At 36.0% G+C, this 17,490-nt stretch overlaps 1 protein-coding gene and 1 long non-coding RNA gene across 9 annotated transcripts in view; one reads left to right on the forward strand and one right to left on the reverse strand.

Moving 5' to 3' along the window:
- LOC149080163 (uncharacterized) overlaps window positions 1–12,971 on the forward strand; it is a 34,562-nt gene extending 21,591 nt beyond the window's left edge. Inside the window, exon 3 of one of the 2 annotated variants that reach the window (XR_016193539.1) lies at window positions 12,708–12,971. This is a non-coding gene — a long non-coding RNA (uncharacterized LOC149080163). Of the gene's footprint in view, window positions 1–711; window positions 836–12,707 lie in introns of those variants that run through there. The other variant, XR_016193538.1, reaches the window with a different exon arrangement.
- LOC149080164 (protein zwilch homolog) overlaps window positions 1–17,490 on the reverse strand; it is an 87,848-nt gene that overhangs the window by 12,943 nt on the left and 57,415 nt on the right. For all 7 annotated transcript variants that reach the window (XM_089239202.1, XM_089239199.1, XM_089239201.1 and 4 more), the window contains 4 exons: window positions 17,405–17,484; window positions 11,822–11,927; window positions 4,923–5,100; window positions 704–802 (listed from right to left, as the gene is read on the reverse strand). In XM_089239202.1, coding sequence (XP_089095328.1) covers window positions 704–802; window positions 4,923–5,100; window positions 11,822–11,927; window positions 17,405–17,484 — 463 coding nt within the window. The remainder of the gene's footprint in view (window positions 1–703; window positions 803–4,922; window positions 5,101–11,821; window positions 11,928–17,404; window positions 17,485–17,490) is intronic.

Raw genomic sequence — 17,490 nt, forward strand, 5'->3', positions numbered from 1 at the left:
CTTAATATACTTTATTATATAAATTTGTAACTATTAAAATTACTAAGGGTTAAACTTTACTATTTACATCGCAGTCGAGTATGTACACGTCCGGACATTCCGAAGTCTCGACTATCTCTGTTCGTAGTACACATATACATATATAAGTATACACTCGCAGCATTCACAGCGACAATCATGGATGACTAACGCCATCTGCTGGACTATTGGTTGTTATACAATAGTATCGCTACAATGGCATGTCTGATGTGACATTTAGAGACTTAACTTTTCTTACTATTAAAAATAATGCAAAGTGGTTTTCACTGTAAATGACTCCATTGTCCAGATTGTCTGCTAAATTTTCTGGCAGATGATATTTTTCATAAATAAATATAACTATAGCTTGCATTGTAGTTCAACAGGTCCCATTCATCTACCTCATTTTCCAGACTCAATCATCTGATTTCATTTTGTCATCTATAGCTCATGAATTTGACGTAATCACTATTTATCTGAGATAAAAATTACATGCAAAATTTATTTTGTTCATCAATAATACTGAGAAAGTTCACTGGAAGCAAGTATTTCACTCTTCTCAACCTCCCCCCACCCAAAAAAAAAAAATCTTGAAAACATTACTCTGTTCTACAAAATTAAATTAAAACATAAATGAAAAGCATTTTCCATTTTCGTATCTTGAAAAATGTTTTTGATACTTTACTTGTCTAGCACTGTCTTGACAGCAGACAAGGGAACAGCAATCTGGAAAACATGTGAGGGTTCAACTTTAGGTACAGAATTGTAGTAAAGGAAAATGGATCTGGAAAAAAAAGAGCAAAAATATGGATCTGGACAAGTTTTGCAAAGAAAATTTTTAATTAAAAATGGCATATATGCAGCTATGCTTTTGATACATGACAATCATTTTTCATTATTACAGTATATACTTGTTTTTGCAAATTCAAACAGTCTTAGACAAACAATTAGTTTGGCAAAACTGAAAGTTTGTAAATCGTAAAGACGATCAAAGGAAAGTGATAATATTTGAAACCCAAGAACTAGTTTTTAAAAAAACATGTTGATAAAATTAAGCACTAACTGTGTGAACTTCAAGTCAGGGCCGTAGCATACCTTCTTGGGGTCCCGGAGAAGACATTTTCTTATGAGCTGCCCCTTAAAAAAGGAAAAACTTGTGAAATAATTGTACATTTTTTGTGAGGGTCTCCATTTGGCTCAGGCCCCAGATGTCCCAGCCCAGTTATGGCCCTGCCTCAAGTAATGTCTGTGTAAATAGTAAAAAAAAGAGATATATAATGAATATGTTATATATCTTTTTAAGTTATAAATTTTTTTTTCAAGAGATCCATGTGATCTGTCTAGGATATTTGTTGGTGTTAGCTGACGTAGATGCTAGAATTGAGATTGCCTTTTAACGGCCAAAGATGGCCCATATAGGGATTACGTTTTGGAGGCTTTTGTGAGTGACAGGGAAGATGAAAGCTCTCATCAGAGGGGGGAACCGGAAAGAGAGGTTCAAGTCCCATATGAGCAGTGCCAGACTTAGGCAGGTGTGAAGGGTGCGGCAGCACCTGGCCGCTAAATTTTAGGGACTGCAAAACAGAATAAAAATGCTTTGATTAAATGGCTTCTCAACAAGCGATAGCTCAAAATTATGTCGAAGACAGGGAACCCACAAGGCAAGAGTTTTGACAGAACCCCCTCCCAGCCATTGCCTTGAGTTCATGCTCTGGGCAAATATGAAATTTTAGGGGCTCCTTATATAAAATGTTCTGTGAGGCAGAGGAATGGAGAAGGACCTCTGCCTGTAATGCAAAAGACAGCCAGTTTCGTAGCCTTGAAAATTTGAGGGCCCTGGCACATAAGCACCAGCTTATGTGCTTAGGATGCTTTTTCTTTCCTTCAACCTAGCACCAGCTTATGTGCTAGGTTGGTGCAAGAAATAAGCCTTGCATTCAGCCAAGAGTGCACGTGGGTTTGATGCCCCGGGTGCTGGATCAGAATGAGTGCAGAATTCTTACTTTAACAATGTATTTAAAACTACACTGGGGGGGGGGGGGCAAAATGCATGCTTGCCCCAGCTGAAAGAGTATTTAGTTGCAGCTCTGGGGTAGATAAACCTCTGACAACAACCCTCCATTGTGGTGCGCTGAGTACAGATATTATAGACATGGCCCCCACATCTTGCAGTGATTATAAAGTAGTGGCTCTGAACCTTCAATTGGCCAGGGACACACTTACAATTTTACTCGTTGAGCGATAGGCCCAAATTTATTGGCAAGTGAATTTTTTTTACCATAAATATAATATAAAAAACTATACGTAAGTACATGGTTTGATAGTCGTTCTCTGGTGCTAATGCAAACCTGGCGTATGCCAGTGTGCTGAAGGCACTGGAGGATTGGGAAAAATTATTTTAGAGGGCCACAAAGCTGTTCTCCTACTGGGCTGCAAAATACTTAAGCCTGTCTCTGCATAGAAAGAAAGCAGTCAAAACTTGGAAGAGCCCACTTCGAGAAAAAATATGAGTGTTACAGTCAACAACCTGTGCATTTGAGGACTAGCACTAACCACTCTATTACCTGGCAGCATATATGTCACATTCACTTTACATCAAAGAATAGTTCTGTTCAGCATATACATTCTCCAAGGAAGAAATATTCTGTCTTCATATGTTGGTGGCAGAGCGCTCATCTGGCATATGAGATATTGTAGTTCGTGTTTCCATGGCGGCAGATATGAATTTTTCTTTCCGAAAAATCAAAATCAGAATCTCTACATATAGTCAGTTTTTCATATAAATTGAATTAACAAGTGGAGAGGACAACTTTTTTTATATTATTGGCATAGCCGAACAAAAAAAAAAACTCAAAGTTTTTTCCAAAGACAAAGCAGCAGTAATGCAGGAGAGAATTGTTTTTTCATAACCGACAAAGCCTAATTTTCAAATAATCAGCTCAATGGTAAAATCTATAAAACCTTTGGACAAAAATCTTTAATTTGTTTCTGATAGCATAGCAAGTTTATCTTAGGTACATTAATAAATTTTTCAAGCATAATTCCTGACAGATCATTCTAAATTAGTTCATCATTTCTACTTTAGTGATTTTTCAATATCGTCTTGAAGATTGACCTTTTAATGAAGAATGAAGATTTACCTGGAGAAAAGTTATAGAACACCAGGGTTTAAGCTACAATAGCATTCTTTGCAAAATGTGAAAGAAAATCTTAGAACGCGAAAGAAGTAGTAGCCACTTTCGCAAAAATGCGTACAGGAGGTACGAAACGAGAAGACATCCAACCATAAATCATTAGCATTGTAGCATTTTGCTAAAGCTTTTCCCCCCATTTTCACTTTTTTGCTAAAGGAATTTTTTATCTAGCTTAAACCCTGTAGAACACCATGGTATTTATATATGCAGTAGACCAACGGTTCCCAAACTTTTTATTCTATCGCTTCCTTCTTCAAAATTTTTTTCTCGTCATCTCTCCCCAACTCAAGTAAACAGCATAGAATTCTATGTCATAGCTGCCATCTTTGGAGAATGAGAATTCAGGAGGTTTTTGTGTGCATCCGAATTCTGTACAAAAATAAATGTAAAAGGTATCTTTTAAAACATTTTATGGATTTTTCATTAGTAAAAGGGAAATTTTAATGATATTTTTCCATTGCAAAAACCATGACACTGTGCAACCCATCGCCAACCAGTAGGTTAAAGTCCTTGGGCTAAAAATTACCTCCCAAAAATTTCAAATCTCGCAAACCAAAAAATCTCTGTCAGGCCCAAAATGTGTCATATGGATAAAGTAGATACACGTGATCGTGCCAATTTTGGATTTCGAAAGGCCGGATTGACGCTTGCTGATTGGCGAATTTTGTGTCCTCTCCCAAAAATGATTTTTTTTTTTTTTTTTGTGATTTGACAAAATGGTGACAATTTACACAATGCACATGAAGCAGGAGTTTTTTTTTCTGGGTAAATTCTTGGGGAATAATTTTTCTAAATGTAGAGACTTTTTGCAATCACGGGCAAAATTCAGGAGATGAAAGAATTTTTTGGGAGTCCAGGAGATAGAGTAGAAATATGGGATCCTCGAGGAAAATTCAGGAGACTTGGCAGCTAATGCTACATCCATAGCGTCTATTGCTCTCCCTAGATCACTTCATCGTCCACTTTGGGAAACACTGCAGTAGACTCTTGATAACCCGGCCATGTGTTAGCCCACCTTTTCCAGTAATCAGGCAGGCTTTCTTTGAACATAGAAGAAAAAATGCCACTGCGTGTCTGTGTGCAAAAGTTTATACTATTTAAATGGGCTTTTTCAACTAACTACCACTAATCCGGCATACCCTGGGCTAATATGTGCCGGATTAGCAAGAGTCTACTGTATGTATTTTCTGGGTGTGGCTTATTTACTGAAATTATGGTGCATTATTTATAAATAAACAGTCACCCCCATCCCCCCTTTTACTACTACTACAGCGATGATTTTTTCTTTTGATGAAAAATCATATCCGTGAATATCCCATTAGTAGTTTACAATGGCTCTTTAGAGTAAGTTTCTAATTAAATTAATAATATCACAGTAACGTTCAGCTTTGACTGTGGCACTGACTAACAACCATTTCGACAGCAGAGTTCAACTGCCAGCAAAGTACACTGTCAACAAACCTTGCCAACCAAAGCAGTTGGCCTTGAATTCATTGCATCCTAACTATATCAATATAAGTCTTTCCTACTTGGCAAACACATCCTAGAATAACTTTCTGCATTGTTACTAAAATATCATGCCACACAGAACTGCCAATTATTTACATTGTTTTCAGCTCTGTCTATGCTTCAATCAAGCAAAACATTTATATGTTTGGGGGGGGGGGAAACCATATTCTCTGAACTAAAAATTCTACAAAAAAAGTTTACCTCATTAATTTACGAAGTTCCATCAGAGGAAGGTGCAAAGCAGATCTGCCAATTATAAGAAGCTCCAACATCGTATGAAATTTCTGAAGCCACTGTAGTTTTATATCAATATCACCTGATTGAAATTTTATCAACACTTCTTTCATAGATGATGATGGGATAAGGTATAATGGACCACCTAAACAGAAATTTGTAATTTTTTTACATAAGCAATCAACATAAAAACTGTGTGGTAGGAAAATGATATTGAAATCCAAATTTTATTAACATGTTAAATAATTAGTTCTGTCTCTGTGTGTGATTGTTATTACTCGGCAAGTTTTTCCATCATTTTTTACTAATTAAATTCCAATTTTATTCTATATCTGATTGTGCCATTACAAATTGATGGAATAAATGAGTAAATCTCGAGTTCTTCACATAATAAAAATCATTACAAATCACAACAATGTGTGTTAATCATTGCATTTGGTTTGGCTAGAGGGAGTTGTCATTACAATTTTATGAAATAAAATTACAATTTGAAAGGTAAAAACCATGATTTACTAGTTATAATGCAATATTGCTTTTATACAAATGTTTTCACGGAATGGATTAATATTCGCTCTAATGATCTTGTTTGCTGACTAAGTCAGCAATAATAACAGCTCACACACACAATCATGGGGAAAATTGTTGTTATAACAGATTTCTCATTACAAGCAAATTTCAATTTTTTGCTCTATCAGGTAAAAAACATTTACCTGACAGGTCTTTACCCTTTTTTCACCCACCTTAGGTCTTTACATGCATAATTATCTTCCAGATCATTCTGTTCTAATATTGGCAAAGGAAATTGATTTTTGGCTCACAGCAGTTGTTTTGCTCAAAATTTTGTATACTCAAAACTGGTGTTTCCCAATGTGGTCAATACTATACCAATTTTTCTATGCCATTTCCCTGATACAGCAATACTTACTGACAAAATATAAGAGAAGGAAGGGGTAGGGGGCGATGAAAATATAAACTTCTGAGCAGAGAGGCGATGAGCAAAAATGTCTGGGAAACTATGCTCAAAAGCTCAAAACTATATGGCAGACTGACTGAACAATTAAAATTTTTAATTATCTTCATTGCCTAATCCATGATTAACATCTTCACATTAATCCGAAGGTACGTTAGACACAATTTGTTCAGCCTTTTATATCACATAAACCTTGCAGTGAAAAATGGCCATGGTCTATCTGTCACTGGAAGTAACAAAGGTCAAAAACCACGTAAATGTTCAGTGTATATGTTGGTAAAGCCTAAGAATAAGAAAAAGAGGGAAAAAATGTGAGTTTTGTGTGTCCATCCTTTGTTAGAATTAACTCAGAACAATGTTTACCAGGAGCATGTGCAATGATCAGTGATATTAATCCATCTTCAGTTAGTGGATAAATCCATCTTAGGACGAGTGGGAGCCCTGCATTCAACAAAATGATCCATGCTGGACTGTTTTCTTACATCAGTTGTTCCCAAACTGTGAGTAGCAACCATTTAGGGGGGTTTGGGTTAATAAAATAGAGGGTCTTAATGAAAGGGGGAACACAGGTAAATTAACAAAAAAAAAAAAAACAAAAAAACCCTTAATTTTGTTCCAGATGTTTAAAAACTTTTAATGTTGATTTAAATACAACGCCCCATAGAAACTGGACCTGCCACATAAGCTTCACCACCCTCCCCAAAAGCATAAGTGGATACAGGTTGTTTCCCTAACAAGGTGGGGGATCTAATGTCCACCAAGGGCGTAGCCAGGGGGGGGGGGACTTGGGGGTCTGGTCCCCCCCCTGAAATGTGAGAAAATGACCGAAAAAAGAGAAAAAGATGGCCAAATCCATTGTTCTGTCACTTTGGTCCCCCCCCCCCGAACAAAATTTCTGGCTACGCCCCTGATGGCCACCTTTTGCTCTTCTGCATACGCCAATAATTTTTTCTAATCCGATGCGCCCTATAAATGCAAAACTACTGAACACACTATTAAAAGCTATATGAAGCCGTGTGCACAACAGCCATGTTGCTCTGCAACACATAGCAATAGTGGGCTCAAAACAGAGCAAAAGACCGGAACGATGTTGAATGGAGCAAGGTGTAATTGATTGAGCAGTTTGTTCAGTTGGTTCAACGATTAACGTCACTTTTGAAATTGGCAGTTTGCCGTCGGAATCAACGTTCATCGCCAGACAGGGAAGTGCATCAGAAGAAAACTGCGACTTGATAGAATGTGCATGAATTAACCCATTTCTTTACTGATTGCATTAATGCGTGCAGGAAAAACATATTGGCGCAGGTAAAATAAAAAATTCAAAGAAATGTTTCTTTTATACAAGAGTCGAAACCATCGTTTAAGGGTACAAACATAGTTCAGTCGAATTTCCAATTCGGAGGGAAGCACAGTAGATGGCTGATCCGCCTGGGGACTCTAAATGAGATAATTCTCATTTTTGTTTCTTCACACTATAAATGCACTATATAGGGCCCGTGAAAAATTTGGCCTAAGCCCGCCAAAGATCTCAGCTTAGGGGGCCCTACTGCACGATGTGGGGCCACTAGACCAGCGTTTCTCAGCCTTTGGAATCCTGCGGCACGGTTGATTTCTTTTTCTTGATTGGAAAGCCTGGGCATACACAACATTGATGGGAAATAAATGGGTAAAAATGAAGCAATAAACCACTCACGGCCCACTTTGGCGGATGCCAGGGCCCGGAGGTTGAGGAACACTGCACTAAACCAAGCAAGGGCCCTTTCGAAGGACAGATTTCACATATTTCTTTTCCCTATTCAAATTTTACAAAGTCCAATATTAGATGCTCTTGTTATTTGCTCTATCATCATACTTAGGTGTCCGTCTAGATCAGGCATCTTCACTCTGTTACTCGTGAACACACATGGTGCTCCCGAAGCACTCAGAGTGCTCGATGCTCGTGTCCAATTTGGTGCTCGCGAGCACTTGATCCACATTTCATTTAAACACCTTGTGCAAATTGCATTCAATTATTAAAATCATCCAGATTTCATACATTCTTATGTCAAACATGATGTAAGATTGCTCTTCTTTTGATGATGTGTACAGGCAGTTCTCGTAACTGGAATAAGGTTAAAGACCTCTGGTCTACATTGCAAGCTTTTTACCGTATTCCAATGGTTCTCTTTTGTGATCTGCCTCCCTTGCTTAATTCATGGTTCATCAGCAGCTTATCAAGAAGTTTGGCAGATTTTTACCATATAAAAGAACCATTTTAAAGCATAGGTTTTGTGCGCACAAATCCATATTTTGCGTTCGCCACGACGCTCCAGAAGCCTTGATACACACTTTTGGAAGCACTGTGGTAGTCCTTTAAATTCAGCTTAAAAGTTATGTCGCAACACAGTTAATGGCGAACGAGTCCTATGTCTGTCTTTTCTCAAACTCTCTCGTTCTGTTGCATGTGTATGCTGTACGATTTCTTCGATCGCTATAGCTAGTCTGTAAAGATTTACGCTATCAAAATAAAAAAATGGATGATAATTAAAAAAAAATTCTTTCATTGAGAAAAAAAATTGGTGCCCTTTCACATGTCCCCCACAATGATGGGGCTGACAGGTCTGCATCCCTAATGCCTGGGACAATTACCATCACTGTTTTTCATATGATATAAATTTACTACAGCGGCCCCTCTCAGTGAAAAGCTTGCGGACCCAAACATCTAACAGCCCTGCTCCATGATGTGGGGGGAAGATCATGTCCTTTCTATGGAAAACTAATATTGTTCCCAACAGGACTCCTTACTGCTGTGGTCTATTTCAGTCCCGCTTTCCTCTAAGAATTATCATGTGATCCTGAGAACACTGCTTTGCGGTAATATTACAGATGTTGAAAGGTCTGGGCAAGCAAAGAAAGGTAGGTTTTTTTTTGTTCATCCAGTCTAAATAGCATTTTTGCCCCACCCATAATGTAGGGTGGCTACATATTGGCATTGTTCTTTTCTGTTGCTACTTACCCATCCAGCCCTTGGGGGTAAAAAAAAGAATGAATAGAACCAGAGAGAGAAGAAAGAAATATTGAATGCCACAGCTTCTCCAAAGCCTAGATTTTAGGAAAAAATATCTAAATCTGTGACATTCACTCAAATTTTGTGACTTTTTTCGGGACTTCAGTGACTTTTCTGGGACTTCCCCATGATGGTAAAGTCACAAAACCCTGTTGAAAGAAAATAACTTTGGATGCTATCTTGCACGAAGGCATCTGTCTCGAAAAGGCAGATTCTTTGTACACCACTGCCTTGAAGCCCCCTTCCCCACTAGGCCATCTAGCAGGCACCCTACATCAATAAAGTAAATTTGAAAAGTATCAAATGCCACAAAAAACCGTAAGGTTGATTCCTAGGCCCTCCAGCAAATGCCTTGTCAGCCTCTTACCATTGTCATTTCAAAATATGTAAGACAGATGGTAGCATTACAAGAACAAGCATAACTCTGACAACATAAATACTTTGACCAACTCTCTGACAACATAAAATAGGGCCACACATATATTCAGAACATACATTCCAGCATGTACCAATTTGTTAGAAATGCCCCAGAGGAATGTTTATCAGGTACATGTATAGTTAAATAATAGTAGATTCTTAATTATAGGGACAACGTGCCTGTCTTCCTGAGAAAGAGAGTACAATGAAAAGCTTATATAATGATAGTAGACAAAACTGGGGAAGTTTATCATTATAAAGGAAATATATTAGCATGACAAAAAATGCATCGCGACCAGAGAGCAATTATCATTATATAGGATATTCACTGTATGTACAAGAACAAGCAAAAACTTACAATGGCAGGGCTATCTTAATGGTATAATGGTAGTACACAGCCTGGAGTGCTTTTGGTGCCATGAGGGACCTGCATGAAAACCATTATTGAAATTAACTTTTATTTTGGCAGGGGTGTAGGGACCCTAGCGCATTGTTATGTTATGTGCCGCTATGGTGGCCGAGTGATCATAGTGACGGACTCACATCGCGAGGATTCAGGTTCGAACCCCACCGTCACCACAGTGGTGGTAGACTGAAGTTGGTTTCCTGTGGTTCCCAACTTCCAGGCGCAAATGCGAGCCAATCTCCCCATTAAAAAGTCTCGCCACAGAGAGCAACAGGCCTATAACGATAAATTAATCAATCATTACACTTCACTCATGGTTAGAAAAACTGGTGGCAGATGGCAGCACTATACATGACAAGCATTACACAGAAACAAACTTCATCTCAGGTTTCACTATACGTACACACACATTCCAGCATGCACCAATTCGTTAGAGGTTCTGCAGAGGAATATGGACGAGGTGCATGTGTGGTTTAATGGTAGTGCTGGGGCCCATGGTATAGGGTTTTACCTCCTCCCCACACACAGTCTTTTTCTCCAAGTTTTTTCATGCAAAATTATCAAGAAAACCAGCTTTCTCTAAGTACATTTTTAGTTGTTCCCTGAATAAAACAACTGATTTAACAGACTTAGATGAACTAAAAATTGTGATGGCCTGGCACATTCATACGTGCTTCACAGAAAACAATTGCTTGGTGTTTTCATTGCTCTTTATTTACTGCCATCCTGAGAACTTATCAAAGGTGATGTATGGATGGAGAAACAATGAACCAGTGTCAAGTCCTTATTAATCTGCATGAAATTTGAGCAGTAGAGACTTTTAGGACATCACTGTTATGGATGCGGCAGTGATGACTAGATTAAAATATAATCCTCGTGTATAAGAAACCCTCTGATTTTTTGGGCTTGAAATTTGGAAAAAAGTTATCGCAAAAGATATTTTTTATTTCATGATATAAAAAAGACTTTTTTTTTTTATTTTAGCATGTAAAAAGATATTTTTTTATTCATTGTAGAAACCAGTAAATTTTTTCACTACTCCAAGAGGATACATCACAACAATCAACTACATCATAATCAGAGTCTCTCACATTGTAAATTGCAAGGAATTAAGTAATGGGTTAATATATATAGGTGATTCAAAAATAATCATTGGGTTTTAAAAATATATAACTTGAAACATATAAATTTGATTGTTTAATTGTTTAATAGTAAACACGATATGAAGAAGCAAAAAGGCTAAATTTTTATTTCCACACAATGAATATTCCAGAAGAATTTTGTGTTTTCGGATATGCAACATCTTCATCGCTTGTTTCAGTGCAATGAGCACACTGATGAAAATATGGAGTACAGTTGTCATCCCCTCATACGAGCCTCTAAGGCAGTGGTTTTACAACTTTTGTCAATTGCGGCTCCCTTACCTTATCGTGTTCATCTACGGCTCTCCAGAATAGTTTAATAGATATTCCCCCCCCCCATATAAAAAATCATCTTAAAGCATAAATAGGCACACATACATCTATATCTCTAGCTTGCCGCAATGCACACTTTGAGAAACACTGCTTCAAGGTCCCCTAATATTTTACTGTTTGTGACACTTTTTGGAGTTTCATTAAAGACACTGTGTACGTGCCTCCACAGCCAGAGTGAGCTCAAGAACCAAATTACCACTGTTTTTACAAACATCAATACTGACATGCTGTATCAGGGATGAATTGGACTACCGTGTATATGTGTGCTGTGTAACGAAAGGACACACAAAATACTTATAAGTAAAGGAAAAAAACTTGAAATGTCTCTGCTGCTTATGAGCTATTGTCCATCTTGCTATCTGCAATATTTTTTAAACTATATTACTTTGAAATCTGATGATTATTTTTGAATCGCCCTGTACTATTCATGTATGAGAAACGCCTAAAATTTTTGGGACCCAATTTTGGTGTTCTTGGAACCCAACCGCAGCTTGGGTTCCTTATACATGTTAAAATACAGTAATTATAATAAGCTTCAGCTTTAAAACTTACTTGTAAACACAAAAGTATAATCCTTTTTCAACTTTTCAATACCCATGTCCAAAACAAATTTGATTGGATTTTCAGACTGAAACCCAGCTATCTCACCTTTCTGATGCTAAATTTGCAGATGAGAAAATGTTGTGAGATGTTTGATAAACACAAAGTAATTATATTAAACTGTACCTATATATATACTTAGACACATGTAGAGCTCATTCTGGTTGATGTATTCTGTTGAAACTTGGTATAGAGTGGATCCCACTTATGATGTTTCAACTTAGAGCATTTTTCCACTTAGTACACTTATTTTCATTATCACAACTTTCTTTCCTATGCTGATAATATCCATCAAGATATGCTGTTTGAAGCAATTTCTAGTTCACAATGTTTTGTCATGACAGTTTTTAAAAACGTTGTAAGTGGGATCACTATGGCCTCTATGTTATATGGGCCACAGGGAAGAGAAACATGTAATATATATATATAACGTTTTTAAAAACTGTCATGACGCACGCACGCACACGCACACACACAAAATAAAAGCTTGAATTTCATTTAGAAAGAAAAAGTTGCACACAAACAATATGAAACACAAATTGGAAACATGAAACATCCTTTAATCACAGCATTTTTACAATATGCATTCCATTTCTATCAATCACATACTCAAATGTGAGTCTTCAGCAGCATGTTCTCCTTAAAGCCCTAAAAAGTGTCCCATGATATATGCCCCTTTCTGCAAACTTCTGCAGAAGCAAGTCATTCATGCTTTACAACAATAAAAATAATTAGAGACTATTGTCTTCATGCAAGACGTGCAAAACCCTATATTGTCTGAAAAGTGAAGGCATTGCTTTGTGCTCATATTGAAGATATATGTTTCGGACATTTTCAGAAATTTCCCAAATGTCTGGCTTCCTCATTCTCTGGACTTGAGTCCCTGGGACTTCTGGTTGAAGGGATTCCTGAAAGATCCTGTCTATGCAGGAAGCATACAGACTCTGCCTGAATTGAAAGAAAATATAACACATGTGTTGCTCCAATTCCTCAAGAAAAACTCTGTGTACTGTCAAACATGCTATAAAATGATTTCAACATGTGAGTAACATAAATGTAATGCACATTTAACAAACACTGTGATAAATTTTTTTTTAATGTTTCTAAGTTGTGCTTCTTGTTTCTTATGAGCCACTTCTTCACCTGGTGGTCAGAATTTAAAGTACTATTTTTTATTGAAGTTTCATTCTCCGCATATAATTTACCAAATTTCAATGAAAAATGATAATCAGAGAGAGAGAATAGGCTCTACATAGATCTTAGTAGAGCCAGTTAATTATAACCACCCTGTGTTTAAAATAATGAATGGGTTATTCAACTACAGATAAGAAAATGAACTCAGCTTATATAGGGTAAGTCCTGTAAGTCCTAATTCAGCTTTTATATGATCAAACGTTCATCATAAATCAATGATTTTTCAACACATTTTGAGCATTTTTTTAAAATTAGAACCATACCTCTACAATAAACAGTTGATGAAATAAATGCAGAATTAGACTTATAGGGCACGCTATATATGTTATTAAAAACCACATTAATAACAAAATTAAATGTCAGAGAAAGTAATTAAAATTTAATAAAAATTCAGAATTGGAATTTTTTTTTCAATGATTCAAAGCCTTTTTATAAGCATTACGCTACCACGGATCCTTTTAATATCACTTGAAATTTTCATTCGGAAAAAAGATTCAGTCAATAGTTCTTCACTTATTGTTTCCAGCTGCAACAACTATAAATTAATGTTTCTTTGACATTTAACTCAATTTTTTTACTTTTTCCTGAGTCATGTGTGTTTAAGACAACATCAAATCTAAGCACAACATGCTAATAACACAAGGTACCAATAGAAACAAACCATGAAATAGTTTGGGTAAATAATGGTATTTTTTCTCAACCAAAATCTAAAATGACTACGATCACTAATCGAAAAAAAAAACCATGTTTACAACGCAAAATTTGTATGACATTTCTGCGAGCAGAAGTCAGAAGATGAGGCATCAAAATATTGGTATGATTCATATTTTTTTAGGAATTGAAAAATTCACTTTTTATCCTTTATCACCAATTTAATTTTCCTGATCAGTCAACATGTAGTAATTTTTTTTCCATCTCCACACCCCCAAAAATGCTCTCCCGCAGCCCCAGTTGGGAACCACTGGTATAGACTAGCAATTTGAGTTCACGACTTCTGATTTGGAAATAGGAGCCCTTTGCAGAGCCATAAATAATAGAATGTTCTTCGAATCTATTGGTAATTACTGCATGAAAATATTAGGGAAAACACAGAATTCTTTTACTAATAATGACCTGCCATGTCAAAAACCTCAAATATTGCTTTTCAATATAAATATTCCCATTGGAAAAACTTTAAACATTAACGTGTACATGTACCGTCCTCATGTAAAGTATAGCTAAATAAGCAGTTCTGCTCACTCATTATTGGCTTGTCATTCCTGCATCTTTGTTTATCCTCCAGCTGATCAGGTTTGGGTTGCCGGCATACATTCCTATGTAATTCTGTTTTGTTTTTGTGTTCTCTACCTCCCCTAAAAGTTTGTATTTTGAGTTTTGAAAATCACCCTGTATATGTGAATAGATATAAACATCTGCTGTACTCTTTTTATAACAGATAGATGTTTTAGATGTTTAAAAAGTTCTTTTACACTATATATATATATAAAATGTTGAAATGTTGATTTCCATTATTATTAAATGATCCATATAATCACACTAATACTTATAAGACAAAACCCTTATTGTGCATAACATAAGTATATATATATATATATCTAGCAATCAAAATACTAAATTGTAGGACTATAATGCCTTCTAATTTGCTGGTTTGTATATGATGCTTAAGAATTGCCTGTAACTTAATCTCAGTGCAAAAGTAAAAATAACTAAGTTTGACTATCATATAGTATATTTACTAGCATTTGTAATGCAATGTTTTTTCAATTGAAGCTGTATCCAAATGTGCAAAACAATACCCAAAGCATTGTTTTGGTATTATCCAAGTCCTGCCAGCTTTCCTATGATTGAAAATACTCTTTAAAACTCTGGATTTATGAAATCTAAGCTAAGAAATTTTTAGGTAAGAATAAGTGAGTTTAATTATTGTAATAACAGATGATGCGTTAGAATTTTTATATGAAATAAAATTTTGGGCAGATCAGAAAATTTAAAGTATCAAAATACATATTTTGTGCTCAGTAATTATATAATTCAAAATATAAAACACATTTATCTACACAAAAGCAAGTTTTTTTTTTTACTCAACATATCTATCAGGTAAAAAAAAAACTAATTGACAACTTTGACAATGAGTTTTTGACTTTTAATACTGAGTTGGTTTCTGAAGTCAAAAGCCTAACCCTGTGATGCCCTATCACACATATTTTCAATAACCAGCAACCAGCTCTATTCTGCTTAGCAAACTGAAAAAAAGGTATATATACTGTATAATGAGTAGTTTTGATAAATAAACCATAAAATTACATTTTATGTATTCCAGACTATTTTTATGTTGAAAAATTAAAATAAATATTTTGTTTTAATTATTGCAATAAATTAATGTTTAAATATAAAAATAAAATAAATATAAAAATTTAATCCATAAGGCTGCCTGGAAGGGCGTGTCCCTTGGGGCCCAATATTCTTATTATGTGTTCTTGTCTCGTCCTTCCTATTTGATAGATTTATGTTTTGTCTTTGAAATGTATTTTGTGTTTGTTTTTGCAAAAAAAAAAAAAAAAAAAAAAAAAAAAATTGTAATATGAAAAGAAAAGTAAATTTTTCATCATGTTATATACCACTGTGTTCACAACATTATGCAAAAAGCACTCATTTAGGTTTTTGACGGTTTTTGATATTCAAACCAGTTTAAAACCCAACCTTGATTAGAATATTGTTACAAATTATAAATGATAGATGGCGCGACTCATTTTTAAAGGATCTTTCAAGAAAAATATCACAATGTTCTGTTGGCAACAGCAGTGAATACCGATTTCGGTTTATCGGAAAAACATGCGATTGGTGGGAACATTCCAGAAGGTTACACCCATCCAGACAGTGGCGCCACAAACCTGGTACTATGAAATAGAAATTTATGGAATGTTCTTTTTCTTGAAGTTTCGACCGGAGCTATAAATATGAGGCAATCGCAAGAGGGATGCCAGATTCGGGAAGAGAGATTAGAGAGACTGGATGAAAAGTCAGTTGTGATTTAACTTTGCGAGAAAGTTGTTAACTCTCTGATTGGCTTGTAAATACGTGTAAATTGTTGTTCTGTAAATAAATCTGTGTTTGTCCGTCGAACTGCTTCTTGTTTTGCAATCTCGAAGTCTCATGAAAAATTATCCGGAACAATTTGGTGTCAGAAGTGGGATAATTCAAGACTTGAATGAAAACGAGAAGAGAATGGACATGAATGAAATGCGAGAACAGCTGAATCAACTGATGTCTGTGATGGGCCAGATGAAATCAGGCATCAAAGAAAAGATCCAGTCAACAAGCTCAGCCCTGAGAGAAGACGTCACCACTGTCAACACGATCATTGCTGCTGTTAAAGAGGATGTCACCACCTCTTCTGCTGAAGTCAAAGAGGATGTCACCACCTCTACTGCTGAAGTCAAAGAGGATGTCACCAACTCTATTGCTGGAGTAAAGGAAGATGTCACCGCCGTGAAGAATGACATCGTCAGCGCTATTGCCTGAGTGAAGGGGGACATCACTGCCGTTGAAAGTAGAGTGGACAGTATCGCAGAGGAGATGAACTCTATCACAGAACAAGTGATTGCGATCGATGAGAATCTCTCAAACAGAATACAAGACCTGGAAAGGAAAAATTCAAGAGACTACAATCTCCGCGAACATTCTCAAATTCTTTTTAGGCTGTCAAATGCTTCCATGCCTTAGAGCAGTGGTTTTCAAAATCTTGTCATCTGCGGCTCCCTTGCCCAATTCATGATTCATCTGCGGCTTCTGAGAATAGTTAGTTTAATAGATGTTTTCGCTTCGAAAAGAACCACGTCAAAGCATAAATAATCACATGAATGAATATCTTTTGCTTGTTCTGATGCCTCTAGGAGCTGTGCCACACACCTTGGGAAACACTGTCTTAGGGTAAGAACATAGTGCAACAGGTTTTCAGATCCAGAAAGTTGGCACCATTACGGAATGGTTAAAAATCTGAATTTCAGGTTAAAAAGGATTTGAACCCAGGCCACTTGTGCTAAAACAGCTGTCAAGCAGGTAAAATAACATATCTGCAAAGGGATATGAACGAGATGCATGTATAGTTCAGTAGGTAAAATAACATTACATCATGGAACAAATAAAGAAAAAGCAACAAATTATCACATTATGAGCAACAAAAATGATTGTAATAAACAAAATTTTACAAGTAGATTGCCATTATTAAAAATGTGTAAAAAAACATCATAACAGAAAAACAACATTTAATATGGGTGTAAGCAAGTTGAATCAAAAAAGATTTTTCCCTTACAATTTTGATAATTTTTTTTTTTTACTTACCAATGGTACATTGTCAATATTCTTAATTTTCAAGAACATAAATTTCACTGCCTCTTCCAGTTCATCAATACACGAAGAGCCTAAAT

The sequence above is a fragment of the Pholcus phalangioides genome, unplaced genomic scaffold, assembly GCF_987345545.1.
Source record: "Pholcus phalangioides strain wild (caught in Gottingen) unplaced genomic scaffold, Ppha-v1.0 ptg000011l_1, whole genome shotgun sequence".
In the NCBI taxonomy this organism is placed as follows: Eukaryota; Metazoa; Arthropoda; class Arachnida; order Araneae; family Pholcidae; genus Pholcus; species Pholcus phalangioides.